Raw genomic sequence first — 19,464 nt, 5'->3', positions numbered from 1 at the left:
GGTGCCACACCCTTTCACTGATTATCTACCCTCATAGATGTTTGGTGGGGAGTATCATTGTTTCCATTTTAGCCAGTGGGGAAACCGAGTCTTAGACAATGTACATGCCTTTTAAGGATTCTGAGTTGGTGGACCTGGTATTAAATGTGGTCCTACCTGGTGGCAGTTCTTATGGTCTTTCCCCTGCACAGCAGTGGCGTCTATAGGAGAATGGGGGCTCACGGGGGTGCGGGTCCAGCTTTGTTTTGTCCTGGAGTTAAAAAGGAGGTGATATGTTTTAAGAAGAAATGGTGACTACAGTTGACCCTTGAACAACATGGGGGTTAAGGGTGCTGACGCTCACACAGTGTACTACTATCTCTGCCTCGAAAACAAAGGAGTTGCTAAATGACTCACCCAAGGACAGGAAGGTGGAAAAGTTTGGGTAGAATCAGGACTCAGATGCTAGTTTTGATTCCACATATTGTGATCTCTAATTGAACATAAACTTTTCCCGACACTCAGGTAAAGATCTGTAAAATGAAAATACAGGTCTTATATTTATTTTAAAAAATCCATGCATAAGTGGACCTGTGCAGTTTAAACCTGTGTTGTTTAAGGGTCAACTATAGGGGTGTTATTAATCATTGAAAATGACAATGGCTTAGTAAAAATATTGCAAATCCTCCGAAATTGGTGGGAAGTGGAGTGGAGGAGCAAAAGCCTTGATGTGTAGGGAAGGGACTGTTTTACTTAGGAAATCCTGTAAACTAGGTACAGGAGTTAAAAAAGGACTAACTCAATTCCATGTCTACCTGTCTCTTTGTAACTGGAATCCTTTATCTGGTTCCTGATCCTCTCCTGGAAAGTGATGATAAAGTGATTATCAAACCAATGAGTAGGGATGCATCTAATAGTGAAATGGAATATGCACTTTATATCTTTCAACGTTTATGGGACAGCAGTAGCCTGGGCTAGAATGGGTTTGATTGCTCCTTTAGTTATCTATCGTTGTATTACAGAGGGCTGCCAAGTTAGCAATAATGGTCTCGTTCTTCCTCGTGGCTCTGTGGGTCAGCAGTTTAGACAGGCACCGCAGGGACAGCTTCTGTCTGCTCCACATAGTATCAGCTGGGCACCCAGATGGCTTCTCCACTCACAGAGCTGGCAGTTCACAAGCTGGCTCAAATGGTGAGAGGCTCCTAGGCTGGCCCAGCTGGGTCAGATGTCTGGGGCCTTGGTAGGGCCTGGCTTCTCCTCCATGTAGCCCTCACCATCTGGCTTCTACCTGTACACCTCCACCTGGATTCTCTAGCAGGCCACATAGCAGCTCAGGGTTCCCCAAAGCACAAAAACAGAAGATGCCGAGCCTTCTGGAGGCTTTTGCCTGGAACGAGCCAGCATTACTTCCATGGCATTCTGTTGGTCAAAGTGAGTCACAGGTTCAGCTTAGACTCAGCGAGAAGGGACCTGTGTCTCCTTTACTGACGTGAGGGGTGGCTTGCGTGTACAGGAGAGGGGGAATTGTTGGGGGCCATCTTTAAAGACCAGCCACCACACTTGCCTTAGGCATCTAACTGATGGATAAAATTATTTGACCCCTAAATCAAATGTCTTTGAGTCATTTGGTTATCTAAAGCCTGGGACCTTACTTTCTTTACCTTAGTATTCACGACAGGTTCTGCCTGGAGCATACTGGAAACTAATACACATTGAGTGTTACTTCTATTCCAGGAACATTAATCAGTGTTCATAACAGCTCATTAAAATGAGAATCTCCCCCATTTTGCAGGTGCTTAAAGCTCAAGAGAGTTGTGTAACTTCCTAAAATCATGGAGGTGTTGAGGGGAGATCTAAAACTCACTTCTAGGCTCAAGGTCAAGATGTGTTTGATGAGTAGATCTCTCATCTCTGCAGCTCTTGCAGAATGCAGGGTCATGCATCTGGGCTTCCTTAGCTGTATTTCATACCCTGCAATGCACTTGCAATGAGAACAGCCAAGCCAGTGGTTTGGGTGGTCTTAGCAGTCAAACGGTTGCTGATAAACACGTTGTGCAAAACTCCACCGTGAGGATGACTGACGAAGTGATGCAGAGCAGACAGTGGCCTGTCCTTCCGCTTCCTAGTGCATGAAGACTCTGTGGAGAAGCCCCAGTTTCAGATAAACACCATGAGTTGTCACATCAGTGTGTGGGGAGGAACTTTCCCTCCTCTTGGGATGGTAATTGGACAAATTAAGTATGCAGATGAGGCTTCCACTTGGTAGGATACTTCTTCTCTATTCAGGTCACAATAAGTAATTTAGGAAAAGTCTGACTCTCACACACTCTCTCTCAAATATGCAAATGAAATGCAGTGGTACATGTTCTCAGAAATTTTCTGCAGATGCCAGATCAGCAGCTATTAAAAGTTGGGTAATTACAGTAATTAACTTCTGAAAGAGGTGGGGGCGGTGGGAAACCTCATAACAACAAACAGAATAGTAGATCAAATGAGAAATGAGACACACACAAGAAAATGCTGAAATGAAACTGACAGAAGGACTGCAGGTTTTGGGGCAGAGAAAGCAGCTGGAAGTTTCAGTAGATGGCAGTATTCCTAAAAAGTTGGAGGGGCTTCCCTGGTGGCGCAGTGGTTGAGAGTCCGCCTGCCGATGCAGGGGACACGGGTTTGTGCCCCGGTCCGGGAAGATCCCACATGGCCGCTGAGCCTGTGCGTCCGGAGCCTGTGTTCCGCAATGGGAGAGGCCACAGCAGTGAGAGGCCCGTGTACCGCAAAAGAAAAAAAAAAAAAAGATGGACTGTGAGTTCCCACTCATCTCCCTTTAGGTGGGCCTGGTGATTCCCAGCATCCCTATACTCTTACCCACCTTACATCCCTCAGATGCTCTTCCTGCCTTATGGATGAGAAATTGATAGCTTTCCAAGGTACAGATATCATTTTAGAAGCAACAACTTAACTACTTACATGGGTTGTCTGGTTTATTTCTAATTGTGGCCACATTAAATTTGTTCTGTTCATGACCAAGAGGGGGTTTTTCCCTCTGCAAAATGCTAGCAGTGCGAGCTGCTCTTGGAAACAAATAATCCAGCTGAGTTTTTTTTCCTCTTGTATCATCGCCAGTGTTAACATTGGACTCTAGGAATTATATTGTGAATGTTGCTGTACTAAGCACAAGGCAAAAGTGAAGTCCAGCTCAGTTCTGTTGGAGCTGAGTTGGCCGCTGGAAGAAGTAACTGAGAAGAAAGGCCTTTTCTCTTTCTTTCTGGCATGCTCAGCAGCCATGAGGGGCTTGCTGTAGGGACGTGGCTCTGGGCTAGAACTCTGACCAGTAGTGGAGAGCTCTCTTGTCCCAGCACCACTGCGCTTCCGTTCATGTCTTAGCAGAGGGTTATTTGCTCTGTGCATGACAGTGGGAACTCAGAGGGTGGGAAGTCAGATCCAGTTTCACAGAGGTGGAACTCGGCCTGTGTCGGGGCCACCAATGTGATGTATTTACTTTTATTAATAATTACGCAGCACCTACTAGGTGCCACTGGGGATTCAGAGACCAACGTCACAGTAACACACAGCCTGAGTTTGAGGGTGGGTACTCAGACGAGTGGAGAAGATAGTTAGATATTCTAACTGTAACAAAGGTTTGCCCACAGGGCCTTGGGGCAGAGGGGAGAGAAAGCCACACAGAGATGGGGACACTGGAGCCAGACTTTAAAGAAGAGACCTGTCTATGCCAGATCAGGTAGAGGAGGGTGGGACAAGACAACAGAGAGAGGTACACGTGGAGATGCCCATGCGGGGACTTCAAATAGTTCAGTTGGGCGAGGATAGACCATGCGGGTAGAAAGGCAGTAAATGGGGCAGGAGAAGTAGGTTGAAGCCAAATCATGAGGGGCCTTGAGTACCATCCACAGGCAGTTGGATTTTATTGGATTACCATCCTTTGTCGTTAGCATCATCATCACTGCTGTGGTTAATGAGCACCCACTATATGAGGCTCTGAAGATGACAGATTTTGGTCAAATCTCTCTGCCACTTAACAGCCACAGAACCATGGGAAATTATCTAACCTCCACGACCCTTAATTTTCTTTGCTGTAGTATGGGGAGAATAATATCATCTTCCTCATGGCATTATTGTGAGGAGCAGCTGAAGCAATGCAGGAGCACTTAACATGGCAAGCAGAACATACAAGGCACCATGGGAAACACTTGCTGACTGGTGTAGCTACTGCTATTAGTTGCCGAAACTTTACAAGCATTTTATCATTTGATCTTCATAATGACCCTGCAAGGTAGACATCAGTATTCCCACTTCACAGATGAGGACCTGAAACTTGTAGCACTTAAGTGACAGAGTTAACATCATAGCTAGGTGGTGGATGTGCCTGATGGGAGGCTCCAGGACCTCCTGCCACTGCACCAAGTTGCCTTCCCTGTAGGGAGGTGGTAGCCGTGGGTGGGAGGCAGTTGGAAAGCAAGGACATGATCAGACTTGGGCATTAGAGAGACTGTTGTCTATAGTCAGTGTGCACCTCCCCTCACTGTTGGGTGTGTTCCAGATTCTGCTGCGATGGGAGCCTCCCACACAGTATGATGGGACAGAAAGAAGATCAGGCTCGGGCTGCATCTGTCAACTGATTTGCACCTCAATTTGGAAAGGGTGCCATTTTCTGGAATTAGCCTGTATTTCAAAGACAAAGAACTAATCATGTGGGTTTCAAATAGCTCAAGTATCGACAGCATTAATAGCCCTGGATAGCATTGTGTAAGGGCAAGCTATTTGAAAAGAGCCATTTCCTTCAACAAGGAAATTGGCAAAGTAGGAGTCTTGCTTTATTAAATTACAACACATTAGAGATTTCAAATATGTTGAATTTCTATGTTTCTTCTGCTCTTTCATTCTGACCCCATTCTTCCCCAAATATTTCTATTGTCCCTGGGTGGAAAAGTCTCAGATCCTGGTCAAAATCCAAGTGACTTCTTAGGGTAGCCTCTTAAATAGAACAAATGGACATAATCTTGCATGGAGATGAAGAGCATCAAAAGGAAGCTACAGTGGACATAGAATGATGGAGTGGAAGTTAAAGTTGATAGGGTGAGCTCTGGTCCAATTATCTGGCGACCTTTCCTCCAGTCCTGTACCATCGTTATTTCTATGACTTAACATGGGCCACTTCCTTTCCCTGCACCTCAATTTCAGCTACTCAGATTTGGCCTAGATCACAGGGGTTGCAGACACAGTGTCCTGGGGCCAGAGTCGTAAAGTAAATGTGTAGGTGTAAACAGTAAGGAATGGTGAGACCTGTGGTCGTAGGGAAGTGTACTTGCCCTGCCTAGAGGTACTCACACTCTAGCTAGGGGGAAACAAGACAAAAGCAAAGCCAAACTACCCCCACCAAATAAAACACTTCTGTAGGCCATCAGTTTATGCCCCTTGTGAGATACTGAGTTCCCTTCCTTATAATGAGTGCATGACTCAGTCTTAAAAACATGGGCTTTGAAGTAAGACCTGGGTTGGGGTGCCAGTTCTACCACTCACTGGCTATGTCACCTTAGGAAATTGATGTAACCTCTTCAGTCTCAGTATTCTCATAATAATATTTTCCCATTGAGAAGAGTAGTGGGAAGTATAGCTCGAGTGTCCTTAGGGCTACCTGGCATGCAGTATGTGGTCTCGTACCCCCTACCTTTCTCTTCTGGCTTTGGTACTCGATGTTCCTAGGACTCCGAGTCACAGTATATAAAATTTTAGAAATACAGAATGGAAGGTAATACATTTTAGGTATATTTCCAGCTGGCATTATACAATTGATAAATTAATTGATAAATACAAATGATAATTAATCAGGAACCTTACTGATACAAGGTAAGAAAAGAAGACTGCAACTAAAAGGGATTAATATTCTGAAAACACTTGCATCCTTTAAGGAAAAGTACTTTCGCAAATGCTGTTTCTGTTGACTCCCACCAAAAACATACCATTGAGGTAGGTATTTTCATTATTCTCATTTTAAAGCTAAGGAAACTGAGGCCCAGAGAAAGTAGCTAGCCCAAGTTTCCCGTTAGTTAGTGTCAAATCAACATGAGTACCTACTTCTGGGTAGATATTTGTGTGCCCTGTGCCCAGAAGATGAAGGAAGGGTAAATGTCTATTTGGAAGCTCAAAGCAACACACTGGGGCTGGAGTCACAGAATGCTTGGAAATGGATCTCTTATCTCTACAAGAGACTGTGGACTCTGTAGTCTTGTTTGAGGAATCTTCTCCAGACAGTCGTGTGTGGAGATCTGCTAACAACAGCAACAACAACACATCTGTTTAAAAAGTATATCTTAAAAGAGTTGTGTCAGCAATTTACTTTGGCCAAAGCAATAGAGATACTCAGGGTAAGTTAATCCCTCCTTCTCTGAGCTAACCGAGGATGCCCAAGCCACAGCGGGGAAGGGTTCTGGCTGGAAGCTGATGTTGGGTCTCATGGGGCCCACTGCTCACCTGACCTAGCTGTCGTGGAGTGAGGGGGTGTGTGTCCAAGGTGATGGAAACTCTTCGCAGATGTTTCAGGTTCCAGGCTGTGCAGGCATCCTCCTGGATGGATGTTTACAAGCGGATTTCCCTAGTGATGTCCTCATGCTCCATCTCAGGGCTGACCACAGGCTCAGGAAAGATCATTTCCCCTGCTGACCTGGCACTGTTTTCATTATTCTTCAACACTCAGTTGGCACATCACCTTTTCTGACCACCTTCTCTGGTCCAGCGCACCTGCTATTTCCTAGAACACCTTGTGCCCTTGTGCTTGCACCTACTGGGCAGCTGTTGTGTTGGAGGCACAGGGATATGTGCTGGGGACACAAGGATGAGGAGCCATTGTCTCTGGCAGCAGTTCACAGTTCTTGGTAAATAGATAGACAGCTTGTCATAGTGTGGTGTTTATAATGATTCAGGTGTGGACACAGTGCTAGTTAGGAAGATCAGAAAAGTTCTCTTAGATGAGAGAACGTGTGAATTGTCTCTTTAATAAGTAGGATCTCAGCAAAGGGATGGGATTAGAAAGGACATTCTCAACTTTGAGCATCAGTCAAAAAGGTTATGGCGTATTCGGCAAAGGGTGAGGATGTTACTGGGGTAGAGTACACGGTGGACCAAAGGGGAGGTTGAGAAGTAAAGCTGGAAAGAGACAAATATTTTATTAATATAAGATCCTAGGCTTCTGTAACCAGGAAGTATTGGCCAAAATATGTATGTAATTTGTAAATTGTAAAAGAAGCAGAAGATTTAAAGCAGGCGCCCACATGCATCTTGGTCTTCATTGCAAATCTATACAAGTACATCCAGGAAGCCATGCCTTTAGACATGGATTCTACTGATTCAATGGGATTTGGACCCTCTTACACCTAAACCAAGATCACAGACTCCCATGCCTATAAGGCCATGTGGGCACTGCAAACGAGTGTATTAGGCTGGTGGGGGCTGTGCACAATGGAAAGTTTATGCCCATATAAAGAAAGAGCTAATTCTAAGTAAGCAAAGATAAAAACCACAACGACTTGTCAAATAAAACACATCTTTACCTTGTCAGATAAAACACATCTTTACAAATAAAACACATATTTACCTGTGACATCCCAGAAGAGCAGAGGTCACTTAAAATGTATCATCTGTCTTCCAAAATCATCAAATAAAGAACATTTCAACCAAATTGGAATAAGTGACTAGTCCAAATTTGAGTAGCTCAGTGACAGTCCCTAGTTCTTTCTAAGTGTCTGGGGGAAGCAGATGCTGGTCATCTGATGGTTTTTCGTTAGGACTACATGATTAATGTCTAGAAGACACACTCTGGCCTGATGTACTCATAGCCCACGCCTCCTTGGAGGGACCCACCCCACCAGGACCCAGCCCTCACTGGGCTCTGGGACCACCATATTAACCTGGACCAGGAGAGAAGGTGGGGGGTGGGAGAGATAAAGAAGATTAAACATCCACAGCTGGACAAGGACAGACTTGAAGACTCAGCTGCTAAGTGGAGAAGGCAGAAAACTCCTACAGGCGGCCCCGCACATCTCTCTGTGATAATTTGCCTTGTGGGTCCAGCCTGCTGATGACCTTGAGCGCTTACCACTGAGTCCTAATTGAACCACTATCCCCTTCCTGCATTGGAAGTAATGTGCGTTAGGAAAATCAATCCATTTGTAGGGGGAGAAACCAGACTGGTTTCCTGCTACTGCTCATATTTTCACTAAAACCCCATTTTACTGGAACCAACATTGAAAAAAACAGCACATTTTATTCAAAACAAGGCAATATTGGTATTGACAGAGCTGCAGCGATAATGAGGACGATCAATTTTCCCTCCTCCATTATGGGGTATTGAGCAATTTTGGAGTAAACTTGTGGCATCATTAGATAAGATCAGCATTTCTGTTTCTTCCTTTTGAAAATTTTTTCTTTTTTTCTTTCTTTTTTGCATATTTAGATTTTAAGTATTCCTGCTCTGGTGAGGAAAAAAAAAAAAGCAAAAACAACAACAAAAAGGAAAGCCAAAAGTCCCCAAAGCAATAAGTGAAGTGCTGGTAATAAAAATTGGAGATTCTAGACATTTCTTTTTAATTCTTATTAATAATACATTGTGTTGTTATTTTTGCATCTTATTACATGCAGACTGTCTCCCCAACTTTCACCCCAAATTAAAAGACTGCAGTTACCAAATATTCCAAGTTCTGGGAGAGGGAGAGTTCTGGGCAAGAGGGTAGAAGCAGCTTTTCTGTTTTGAGAAGAGTGAAGAAGGAAGGCAGAGGTGCGGGCTCCTTGGATGTAGGAAGGGACACTTAGAGCATTGGAAGAAAGATTTGGGGAAGGGAGTCAGGAGGTTGGGGAGGTTTCTACATGGAAGAGTGTCTTAAAGTAAAAGACATGGAACTGTTTAGTGCAAATTAGATCTGACATTTCTTTCTTCTGTTTCTGGTCCCTGTTGGGTTATACATGTCCCTCTAGCATCTCAGGCTGGCTGTGCAGATACCACAGTGACAGGGAAGGGGATTGTCTTCATCCATTCGGGCCACTATAACAAAACACCATAGACCAGGTGGCTTACAAATAACAGAAATTTATTTCTCACAGTTCTGGAGGCTGGCAAGTCCAAGATCATGGTGCTGGCAGATTCGGTGTTTGGTGAGGACCCACTTCCACACTCATGGCACTCTTCTCGCTGTGTCCTCACGTGGTGCAGGGGAGGAGGGAACTGTCTGGGGTCTCTTTCCTAAGGCCACTAATCCCATTCATGATGACTCTGCCCTCAAGACCTAAGCATCTCTCAAAGGCCCCACCTCCAGATACCACCACACTGGGGGTTAGGTTTCAATGTATGAATTTGGTGGGGGGGAACACAAACAGTCCATTGCAGGGACCATGTTCTTTGAGTGATGAGATCTCTCCTTGACATCAGTGATGTTGACAGAGTGACAAAATCCTACCTGGGAGCAGCCCCCCTGAAACCATTCTAATGTAGTTTATATTTTAAACTAAAATTGAATAGTCTAAAATTTTAAGTCATAAATATTACCGAAGATATTGTAATGATGGGAATTTCACTGAATGCCATCAGTTTGAGGCAGGAGCTATAGGCGTCATGCTTTTGGAAGGCGTGGGAGGATGGGAGGGTGAGCTGTGTGACCCCTTCCTTTTTTTTAAAAAAATTATTTATTTATTTTTGGCTGCGTTGGGTCTTTGTTGCTCCATGCAGGCTTTCTCTAGTTGTGTCGAGCGGGGGCTACTCTTCGTTGCTGTGCACGGGCTTCTCATTGCCGTGGCTTCTCTTGTTGCAGAGCACAGGCTCTAGGCATGCGGGCTTCAGGAGTTGTGGTTGTGGCTCATGGGCTCTAGAGCGCAGGCTCAGCAGTTGTGGCACACGGGCTTCATTGCTCTGCGGCATGTGGGATCTTCCCACACCAGGGATCGAACCTGTGTACCCTGCATTGGCAGGCGGATTCTTAACCACTGCACCACCAGGGAAGTCCCACCCCTTCCTTTTTAAAAAAATCTAGAAACTGATGACAAACACTGTAAATATGTTTCACCACACATTGTAGTCCTTGAAACATGTGCTACAAAACTGTGTTCACAGCCTGAAGAAGGACGCCATCTTACAAATTTCTATCCCTTAGTGATACAGACATACTCTTGACCATCTCTGGGCAGGGTGGCCTCGAATAACTACATGCACAGGGAGGTAGGTGATGGTAGAGCGAGGTGATTCTGAGTGTTGGGTCCAGAGTCCCAGAGTAAGTGCCTTTATGGTGACTCCTGGCTTTGCGTTGGTAGACTAAGCTAGACATAATCTACATCACCATAGATCCCTTTTCTTGAAACCAGAGACTAGGGCAAATGTGTGCAATATGAAAAGCAGGCTAGGGTCTCCGCTTGGGTTCCCCAAAGTGGGGCCCGAGACAGGGCCACAGGTGCATGGGATTTGTGGAGGGAGGGACTCAGAAGAAGGGAGGTGAGGGAAGCAGAGTGGTGCAGGGGAAGGAGCTGAGTGAGGACATGCTATCAGCTGAAGTCTAGCTTCAGCCTGAGCCTACAGGGTGGGGCTCTCAGCATGAACTGCACCACAGAGGCTGAAGGGCATGGCTTCATTGGCTGTAGTCTGGGGGCGATGTATATGTGTTTGTATTCATGTGTGCACACTTTTATGTATGTGTGTACGTGCATGTATGTGTACATGTACACACGTGTGCATGCATGAACATATATATGGGAGTTACATAGCAGGGCAGCTACAACTTAGGGGAGCTTGACCTCCACAGGAGGGGCAGCTGTGATGGGTACACTAACCTGGAGAAGGACGTCTGGGGGGAGCCCACATAGCCTCCACTGCAGGAAAACTCCATTAAGATCTAACTGGTATCCTGGTCATTTCAGAGAGTCTTATACAAAGTAAAAGAAAATGTGGGCAGTCTTAAGAGTTTTTATGAAGAAAATTCCACCCCCCAATTTATATATCCGTGGAGGCTGGGAATTCCAGGGGTTTACCCTTTTATGAAGAAAGGAAGATTGTGAAAACAATGTATTGTATTTGGCTCAATACTGACTGAGCTGATTCTATGCACTTTATCCTATGGGCCTCAAGGACATAAAGATAGTGAAGTGAGTTGAAATCTAGTAGGAGGAAGATAAGAGGCCAGCTGTCTGTGTGTCTGAAGGTGCTTAGCACAGAGAGATGGACAAAGGATGAGGGGTGCAGGGAAGGCTTCCCCGCTGGAGCCGTGACTTCAGGGGCTTGTATGAGCTGGTGTGGTTTGGCACGTGAAGGTGGGGCGGGCTGCAGCTGGGTGGGGCACCTGCTGCAGGCTGGCACTCCCAGGAGGACTCCACCTTCTAGACTGGGGGCGCAAACTCAAACACAGAACTGTTGAGTGAGCGATGCCAGTGGGGAGGGGGTGAGTTGTGGGACCCGCTAGAGGGCATAGCCGCTGCCCAGCTCCCACTGCTTCTTGACAGACACAGGATGGCAAAGCAGCATGACCAGATCTTTCCACCTTTTGAGAGAGGCCACAAGTCTGGACTTTTACGTGGAATCTCCAGGCTTTTAAAAATGTTAGCAATTCAGAAACGGTTTAAACATGGTGCGGGTCAAGCACCACACGTCTCAGGCTGATGCAGCCTCTCGCTTGCCAGTTTGCAGTCTGTTTGAAGCTGTCTACCTGTTTGGCAGCTCCTGTGAGGAGGCCACATCTGAGAGGCCAGGACAGACGGGGTGCAGTAAGAACAGGCTGTGAGGGCTAGTCTCCTCGCCCCACCACCAACTCAAGGCCTAGTGGGGAGCTTACCAAAGTGGCCCACGAAACATGCCGACCTCCGGGGCTCACTGCTTGCTTTGGTTACTCTTAGCTTTCCGAGGAGATCCAGTGCTCCGTGGCCAGTCACATCCAGTCCCTGGTGAAGTCGGAGAAGAACCGTCAGGTCATGTGTGAGGCGGGCATGCTCAGGACCCTTATGACCTACTGCCACCAGGCGCTGACCACCAGCAGCAGCCCCTTGCACTCGGGGCTCATCAGGATTTTTGAAAAGCTTGCTTCCCAAGCCATCGAACCAGACGTGTTAAGGTACCGCGTGCTGCACGTTAAATGCTGCCAAGCCCCTGGCGGCCATGCGAGTGCACAGTGGGCAGTAAGAGTGCCCCCTCCCCCTCCCCAGCAATGGACACTGCAAGTCCAGGGAGGAGCCTTGGGTCTGCAACAGTGTGAGGCCCGCAGAGCGGACGTAGCCCCTCCCATGGAGCTGATGTTCTCGGGGAGAGGGATCATAAGCAAAGGGTCCTGCAGACAATACAGGACAGTGCTGGATGGGATGCTCAGTTCAGAGTGGGAGCTCTGAGGAGCTGGGAGGACCAAAGTTAGGAGATTGGGTATAAAGAGGGGGACTTCAAGGGAGTGGCAGTGGCTGAGGCCTGTGGCCTGTGCAGTTCACCAGACCAGGTGAAGATACCCTGCTGAGAGGGGTGGAGGCTGTAGGGGCCTGACTGCCACGAGGCTAGACCACAGGGAGGTTAGCTGGTGTGACGGGCCACGACTGGGCTCCCTACAAGGACGGGGACAGAGGCAGCACCACTGTGTCCTGTGGGGCCTTTGCACTGCAGCCCCTCCATGAAGCCACATGTCTCCTGGAGAGCCACAGCAGGGAGAGAAGATGCACTAGGAGGAGCAGACACAGAAGACAGAAAAGCAGAGGAAAGAAAGGCTCTAGGAGGGAGGTCAGGGGTCTCTTAAGTACTTGTGGCCAGGCCACCCTGCCCTAGACAATGTAGGTGTAGGGAGGGTGGTACCCAGGGCCACAGGCCAGCTGGACCCCTGCTGACACACAGGACCAAGTGCAGAGGGACGAAAGGCAACCCCTCCAGCCAGCAGGCATGGGACCCAGGGCCCAGGCCAGCCTCTTTCCACCTCTAGCTGTGGGGCTGTCAGACAAGGCCACCGTGCTTAGTTCAGCTGATTAGTCAATTCCATTAGAAACTTAAAAACAAAGTATGACAAAGTTATTTTCCAACAAAACCCTTTTCCTCTTAAGGTCCTCACTGGTTAAGTCAAAAGCACTTAAATTCACCAGCTCTCTGGTCTGAGTGCCAGGTCAGGGATGCCCTGTTTCTGTATGGCCTGAGAAAAGGGTTTCCAGGCAGAGAGAGGAAGGCCTGGAGGGGGAGCCAGCGAGCTCTGGGACCTAGGACAATGCTCAGATGAAGCTGGAGAAAATTTCTGCCTGCAAAATGTCTTCATTTGGTTCTCTTGTTTGTTATGATATTCAGACAGTTTCTAGGCTTTGGAATTGCTCCACCTCCATCGGCTGCAGTGAAAATCCTCCGTTCATCTCACGTACGTGGAGGGGACTGTGGATGCCCAGGTGAGGACAGAGGAAGGAGCAGGGGCAGGATAATGGGATTTAAAAGAGAATATGCATTTCTCATAAGGGATCCTTTACAACATATGGGAAGCAGACAGATTTAAAAATGATTTTGCCTGCTGCTCAATGGAGCAAATGAGGAAAAAGCAGAAGGATCAGATCAGTGGTCCCCAGATAAAGACCAGATACGGAAGGAGGGAGACCCCTACCCCCATACAAGATGGTGATGATGAGTGTGTACTTGACCCCTTTGGGCCTGGAGCACGGAAACCTTCATGTCACAGCGCGTGCAAGAGTACCCAGCGCTGCCCCTGGGCAGAGGAACAGTGTCAGCTTTCTGCACAGCTCACAGCTCAGGGGGCAGTTAGGAGGTCAGGAGAACAAAGGATTGGCCTGGTACCTGGAAAGATGCTGGTCCAGGGAACCAGCTTGGAGAAAAGAAGGACATGGACATGCTGAATATAAGATTGCATAGGACATTGAGGCAAGGAGGCCCAATTGAAAAGCAAGGATGGAGAGTCAGGCTTGAGCCGGCAGCCAGAGGTGGGAGACAGAGCTTTCGAGGAGACAACCTGTTGTGAAAGAGAGTGTGGAGGCCAGAGAACCAAGACAAAGCCTCGGTGAGCGACGGCCAATGGGGCAAGCCAGTGACAGCAACAGAAAACCTGTATTGGAAAGGGGTGGGGGCCACGACAGAATTAAAGTGAGAAGAAGTTTCTAGGAGGAGCAGGTTGTCACAATAGTTCCGTGTTATCAAAGTCAGCAGAGAGCCCAGGTGGGAGGGCCAGTGGAGGGCCCAGGAGGACACCCTCAGGGTTAGGAACGGCATGGTACTCTGCAGAGCCCTCCTTCGGGGCTGTGGCAGAAATGTGGGGGCTGTTGTCAGAAGAGGGGCAGGAATGGTTTGAGCAAAGACACAGCTCTTCTCCTGCCTGCTGCCCTAGGGTCCCAGGCAGTGACACCAGTGCCTGCTGAGGATCCCCTGGACACCAGCCCTCGCTCCGCAGTCACACAGGCCCGCAGGCCCTCAGGGCCATCCCAGGGCTCAACCACCGCCCTTCAGACAGCACTGAGCCTCATCTCCATGACCTCCCCACGCAACCTGCAGCCTCAGAGGGCAGCCCTGGCTCCATCCTTCGTGGAATTTGACATGTCTGTGGAAGGTTATGGGTATGACAGGCTTTCATATACTTGAAATACACTATTAATTTCCCAGTGCCTTGGGTGAATTATAATATTGATTACAAAAGTGTAGCTCCCATCGTCTCTCACACTCAGCTGTGGAAAATGTCTGGGTCATGGACACCCTGTCTTCTCAGTGGCTTCTTAGAGGCAGTGTCCCCAGCTGTCTTGGGCCAGGACCCTCTCATTCCCCTGGTGTGTCTGCATTCACGTGCAGTGTGGACTGCCCTCCCCTCTAGCCCCCAGAGCAGATTCCTTTCTTAGGGTCATGGCGCCAGCATCAGCTGCTTTCTGTCCTCGGGGCCTCATGGTCTAGGAGGGAGTGAGGCCCCTGCAGAAGGACAGAGGGGGAAACCTCACGCCAGAGGTTGGCTTGCGGTTCAATGATCTGAGACACTTTCCTGTTCCAGCTGTTTGTTTATTCCAACCCTGTCTACGGTGATGGGAACCAGCACTGAATACTCGGTCTCTGGAGGGATTGGGACAGGTAGGTGCTTCCCTGGGGGTTTAGCTTGCTGGGGTCCCCTCCCTGACCTGGGAGGAAGTCCTTGGGGAGCCTTGATTTCAGATTTCCACTTGGCATTTCCAGAAGGCGTGAGTCTTCCTCTTGGTCCCGCTTGTCCCGTTGGTCATGCCTGCCTTGGGGCAGGGGTGTCCTGTTCACTGTGCATCCCAAGGGCCCAGCCCATGGCTCTGCACAGAGCGGGGGCTCTGTTAGCACTGATGGGCTCGGTGGGTGAGTTGGTGGCTGAGCCTGACTTTGATGCATTTTGTCAGTGATTGACAGAGGCTGAAATGGACACCTCACCCCACCTTACGGCTCTCTCTAGAGAAGAATATGAGTTCTTTGTTGATGGCCATCCAGTCTTTGGCTCATGTGGGGATCGACTGGGCCTTGGCGTGCTTTGTACAGTGCTGCACTCAGCTGAAAACCAGGCACCCCTTGTTAGGAGAGCCAGGGTCTGGGTTTCTATGGGAGGGTAGGTGCTCAGGAGCTATTACATTTGTGGCCCATCGGCGCAGGGTTCCAAGCCTGATTCTGCCCATTCGGTGAGGGCAGTGGGCCCTGCCTGTTCCACCAACCCTGTTACAAGGTGGGAGGGCATGGGTTTCCCTAGAGTGGAATATTCCCCAGGCAAGGCTTAGCCAAGCTAGGCCGGGGTCCTCTGCCCCACGTAGCACATGGCCTGGCTTTAGACCAGCTGACCTGTGGGCCCCATGATGACGGATCTCAGGGGTGTGTCACGTCTCCGCCCCCTTGGCAAGGCAGAATGGAATAATAGGTGGGCCAGCATTGGAGAGAGGCTTCGAGGATCTAGGTTCAAGTCCTGGAGGGAATATGACTTACTGCTGCACGTATGAATAAGGAGACAAGAGCATCCTCCTGCGTGGGGTCGTTGTAAAATAGGTGTGAGTCGGGTGGGGCACAGTGCTAGCACACAGTAGGGCCACCCCTGAGCTGAGTCAGAGCCACAGTGAGTCTAGACAGGCTTCCACAGCAGGACAAAGCCTAAGGGCGTGCTTGTGTTCTGACCCCAGGCGCTGCCAGGTCCTTCCCTCCGCCAGGGGGCCTGACCTTTTCCTGCTGGTTCCTGATCAGCAGGCACAGCTCAGTCACGGAGGGCCACCCGCTGCGCTTCCTGACCGTGGTACGCCACCTGGCCAGGACCGAGCAGCCCTTCGTCTGCTTCTCCGTCAGCCTCTGCCCGGAAGACCTCTCCTTGGTTGTGTCTACAGAAGAGAAAGAGCTTCAGCCCCTGGGTAAGGTTTCACCCACCCTTGGGAGAAGTGGGGCTGAGTCAGCAGCTCTTGGCCCAAGAGCCAGGGGGACCGGCCCTCCCTCAGTTGTACAGGTGGCTGGTCCTGGCTCTGCCTCAGAGAGCTCAGCTCGGCTCTCCAAGCTCACCTGCCAGCGATGGCCTGAACTGGCCTGAGATGGCCAAGGCCAGGGTATTAGGGCTACGCCTGTCCTTGTGTGCCCCGTTTCATAGTGAGACATTGACACTGGAAGGCCCAGGGTTTGGCCTGGCATCCTTTACACACAGCACAGCTGCCTAGGCTCCTTCCCTCGCAGGTATTTGCCACCCTATGTGCATCACTGTGGAGGCAGCAGTCTAGTGAGGGGTAGACCCTGCAGCCTGACTCCTGGGCTTGAACTCTGGCTCTGCAACCTTAGGCAAGTTACCTAACCTCTTTGTGCCTCAGGATGGTAACATGGAAATCACGATAGTACCTACCTCAGTGCCTGGCACAGAGCACGAGCTCCAGCAATGACAGCTGCTGTTGTCAATATTCTGTGGCGGGGGGACTCGGCATTGGCTCCATGGGCACAAGGCCCGCTTCTGCTGGGTTGCTGCTCTCTGACACTGCAGGCGTGGTCTGGTGTTTGTGTTCTCTTCCAGATGTCATGGAACCTGAGGGTGACCCTGAGCCTTCTGCGGGACGCCAGCTTCGGGTCAGGTGTGGCCAGATGCTGGCCTGTGCTCAGTGGCACCACCTGGCTGTGGTTGTCACCAAGGAGATGAAAAGGAATTGTACTGTTTCCACCTATCTGGATGGGCAGGTCGTCGGCTCAGCCAAGGTAAGGTGCTTTTCCTCAGTTGTACTTGCCCCATGGCCATGCCCCCCCTGCCACACCACCCTAGAGTGGCCTCAGTTCTTTGCTTTCTTTTGGCAGCAGCATTGGTATCTAATGAAACCCCCTTGCTGTCCAGAACACCTGGCTGAGCTCAGGCATAAAAAGAACATCTTTAGATGATGGTCACACAACCAGGGCAGAAACTAAAACATGGAAATGAGAATAGTCATGACAGTTACGGTTATAGGAATAATCACAAGAGCATAGAAATCTCCAGAATGAACAGAACAAGGCTTCTCACATCTTAAGGTGTGAATTCCCCAGGGGGGTCTGAGCAGGACCCAAGGTTCTACCTTTCTAAGAGGCTCTTTGGTGAATCTAATGCAGCCAGTCTGCATGCTACACTTAGCAGCAAGACACAAGGACTTGCAAAGACACCAACATGTCTTGCCAGATTTAGAGCAGGAATGATGAGGAAAGGACGGTCCCCTGCTTAGAGAAGGTAATAGAATGTGAACACACAGCTGGAGGAAGCGTCTCCTCACTGTCATTTAGAGACACCTGAGGTCCTAGGGCATAAGGGAGAGGAAGCTGGGAGATGAAGACTGGCAGGCGTGCTCCAGCGACCACTGTCAGAGGTCCCCAAAGAAGCCAGAGACAGAAGGACCCAGAAGACCACAGAGGGCAGGTGCAGCCAGATTTTCACCCAGGTTCCAGAGGCAGCATCTCAACCTAGGCTACGTCCTTGAATCTTTTGGGAAGTCTTTTAAAAGTTCTCTTGCATAGGCTATACCCCAGATTAAATACAGCAGAATGTCTGTGAGTGGGGTAATTTGGTGATGTTGTCAGAGTTTCCCAAGTGATTTCAATATTAAGCCAGAATGGAGAACTTGAGGTTAATAGGGTTTCCCATTTCAGTAGTTTGACATTTGGGGCCCGATCATTCTTTGCTGTGGGGTCCTATTCTGTGTATATTAGAACACTTAGCAGCATCTGTGCCCCACCAAAGATGCTATAGCATCTCCTTCTGCCCAGCTGTGACCACCAAAAATGTCTCTAGACATTTCCAAATGTCTTGGTGGGGGAGGGCAAAATTGCCCAGGTTGAGAATCATTAGGTTAGAACAACCTAAATTCTGTGGAACCTGAAGATGAAATTGATGCTATCTTCTGGTAAATGTCTTATCAAAAAAAGCAGTGGTAACCAGAAAGATTCACCAGGAGCATGACAAAGGTCCTTCAAAACATAAAGTTAACTTTTTTCTTAAATCATTAACAATTCCTTCCCTCCCTCCCTTCCTTCCCTCATTAAATATTTATTGGACGCCTACTAGGTGTTAGGAATTGCCCATGCCTACCAGCCAGATACCTCCAGGAGCATGCATATAGTACAAAACAAGAGTTACATTTATTAAGCTTGCTGTAGCAAGAGACTCCTTACCCCATTGGGTAATAAGGACTTAGGAGGAGCTAATAGGATTTGGGCTCATTTTAGGTGAGTTTTTGGGAGGGTTCGAAGAAGTGGAGGTCAGTCTGTTCTGACTTGGGTGCTGTCAGAAAGGCAATTTGGTGTCTGTGTATGTTCAGAACTTTTTTTCAGGAGGTAGGAGGAATGGGGCAGGGCTTGAGCTGTCAGTGGAGAAGGAGCAGTGGTCACTCAACGTTAGCCAGGATGGAAAGTGTGGTCACATTTGTGGTTTCCCAGTGTCTTTGTTTTTCATCTGTTTAGGCATAATTACAGAGTGGACTAGTTTTGGTCCTCTTTCACAGAATATGTTGGCATTCTCTCTTGTTTCATAGAATAGGTTGTGTTCTGTGAACTAGATCATGTACCTTGAGGCTAAGCGGCTTGTCCTATTGCTATTTGGAACTCGCTTGCACCTAGCACAGGACTGGCATACAGAAAGCATGCAATAAACACTTGATGAATTGCACTGAATTTATAGCCGCAAGGAGTAACGTGGACCGGCTGATGGTATTGTTTAGTGAATTGGTACATGGACGAACATCCAACCCCGTGGGACCAGCTAAACCAGATTCAGTCAGCAGGGAGGTTGGAAGTGGTATGATGCTATGGGAATATGCCAAAATAGGCCATGGAGAATGGCCAAGGGCCAAGTCTGACAGAGTTGACTTTCCAAGATGATTTCGACAAGTCCGGTCAGAATCAGCAAGTGAAATTTAATCGGGATAAACATAAAGGTCTGTGTTTAGACGCAGGTGACAGTTGGGCAGGAACAAAATGGGCTTTGGTTGGGGATAACCTAGTGAAAGAGCTGTTCTCAAATGTTAGAGCCTTTGCTTTTATTTCCAAGGGAAGTCAAGTTCAGCTGTGAAAGG

The 19,464-nt window shown here is 48.5% G+C and overlaps 1 protein-coding gene across 3 annotated transcripts in view; it reads left to right on the top strand.

Moving 5' to 3' along the window:
• The window catches only part of WDFY4 (WDFY family member 4), a 277,304-nt gene that overhangs the window by 73,007 nt on the left and 184,833 nt on the right, over positions 1-19,464 (top strand). For all 3 annotated transcript variants that reach the window (XM_073793353.1, XM_073793354.1, XM_033841802.2), the window contains exons 14-19: positions 11,860-12,074; positions 13,271-13,365; positions 14,310-14,535; positions 14,958-15,034; positions 16,087-16,308; positions 16,950-17,128. In XM_073793353.1, coding sequence (XP_073649454.1) covers positions 11,860-12,074; positions 13,271-13,365; positions 14,310-14,535; positions 14,958-15,034; positions 16,087-16,308; positions 16,950-17,128 — 1,014 coding nt within the window. The remainder of the gene's footprint in view (positions 1-11,859; positions 12,075-13,270; positions 13,366-14,309; positions 14,536-14,957; positions 15,035-16,086; positions 16,309-16,949; positions 17,129-19,464) is intronic.

Source organism: Tursiops truncatus, chromosome 16 (assembly GCF_011762595.2).
Source record: "Tursiops truncatus isolate mTurTru1 chromosome 16, mTurTru1.mat.Y, whole genome shotgun sequence".
Taxonomy (NCBI): domain Eukaryota; kingdom Metazoa; phylum Chordata; class Mammalia; order Artiodactyla; family Delphinidae; genus Tursiops; species Tursiops truncatus.
Note: the sequence above shows the minus strand (reverse complement) of the source record. Positions and strands in the feature narration are given on the sequence as shown.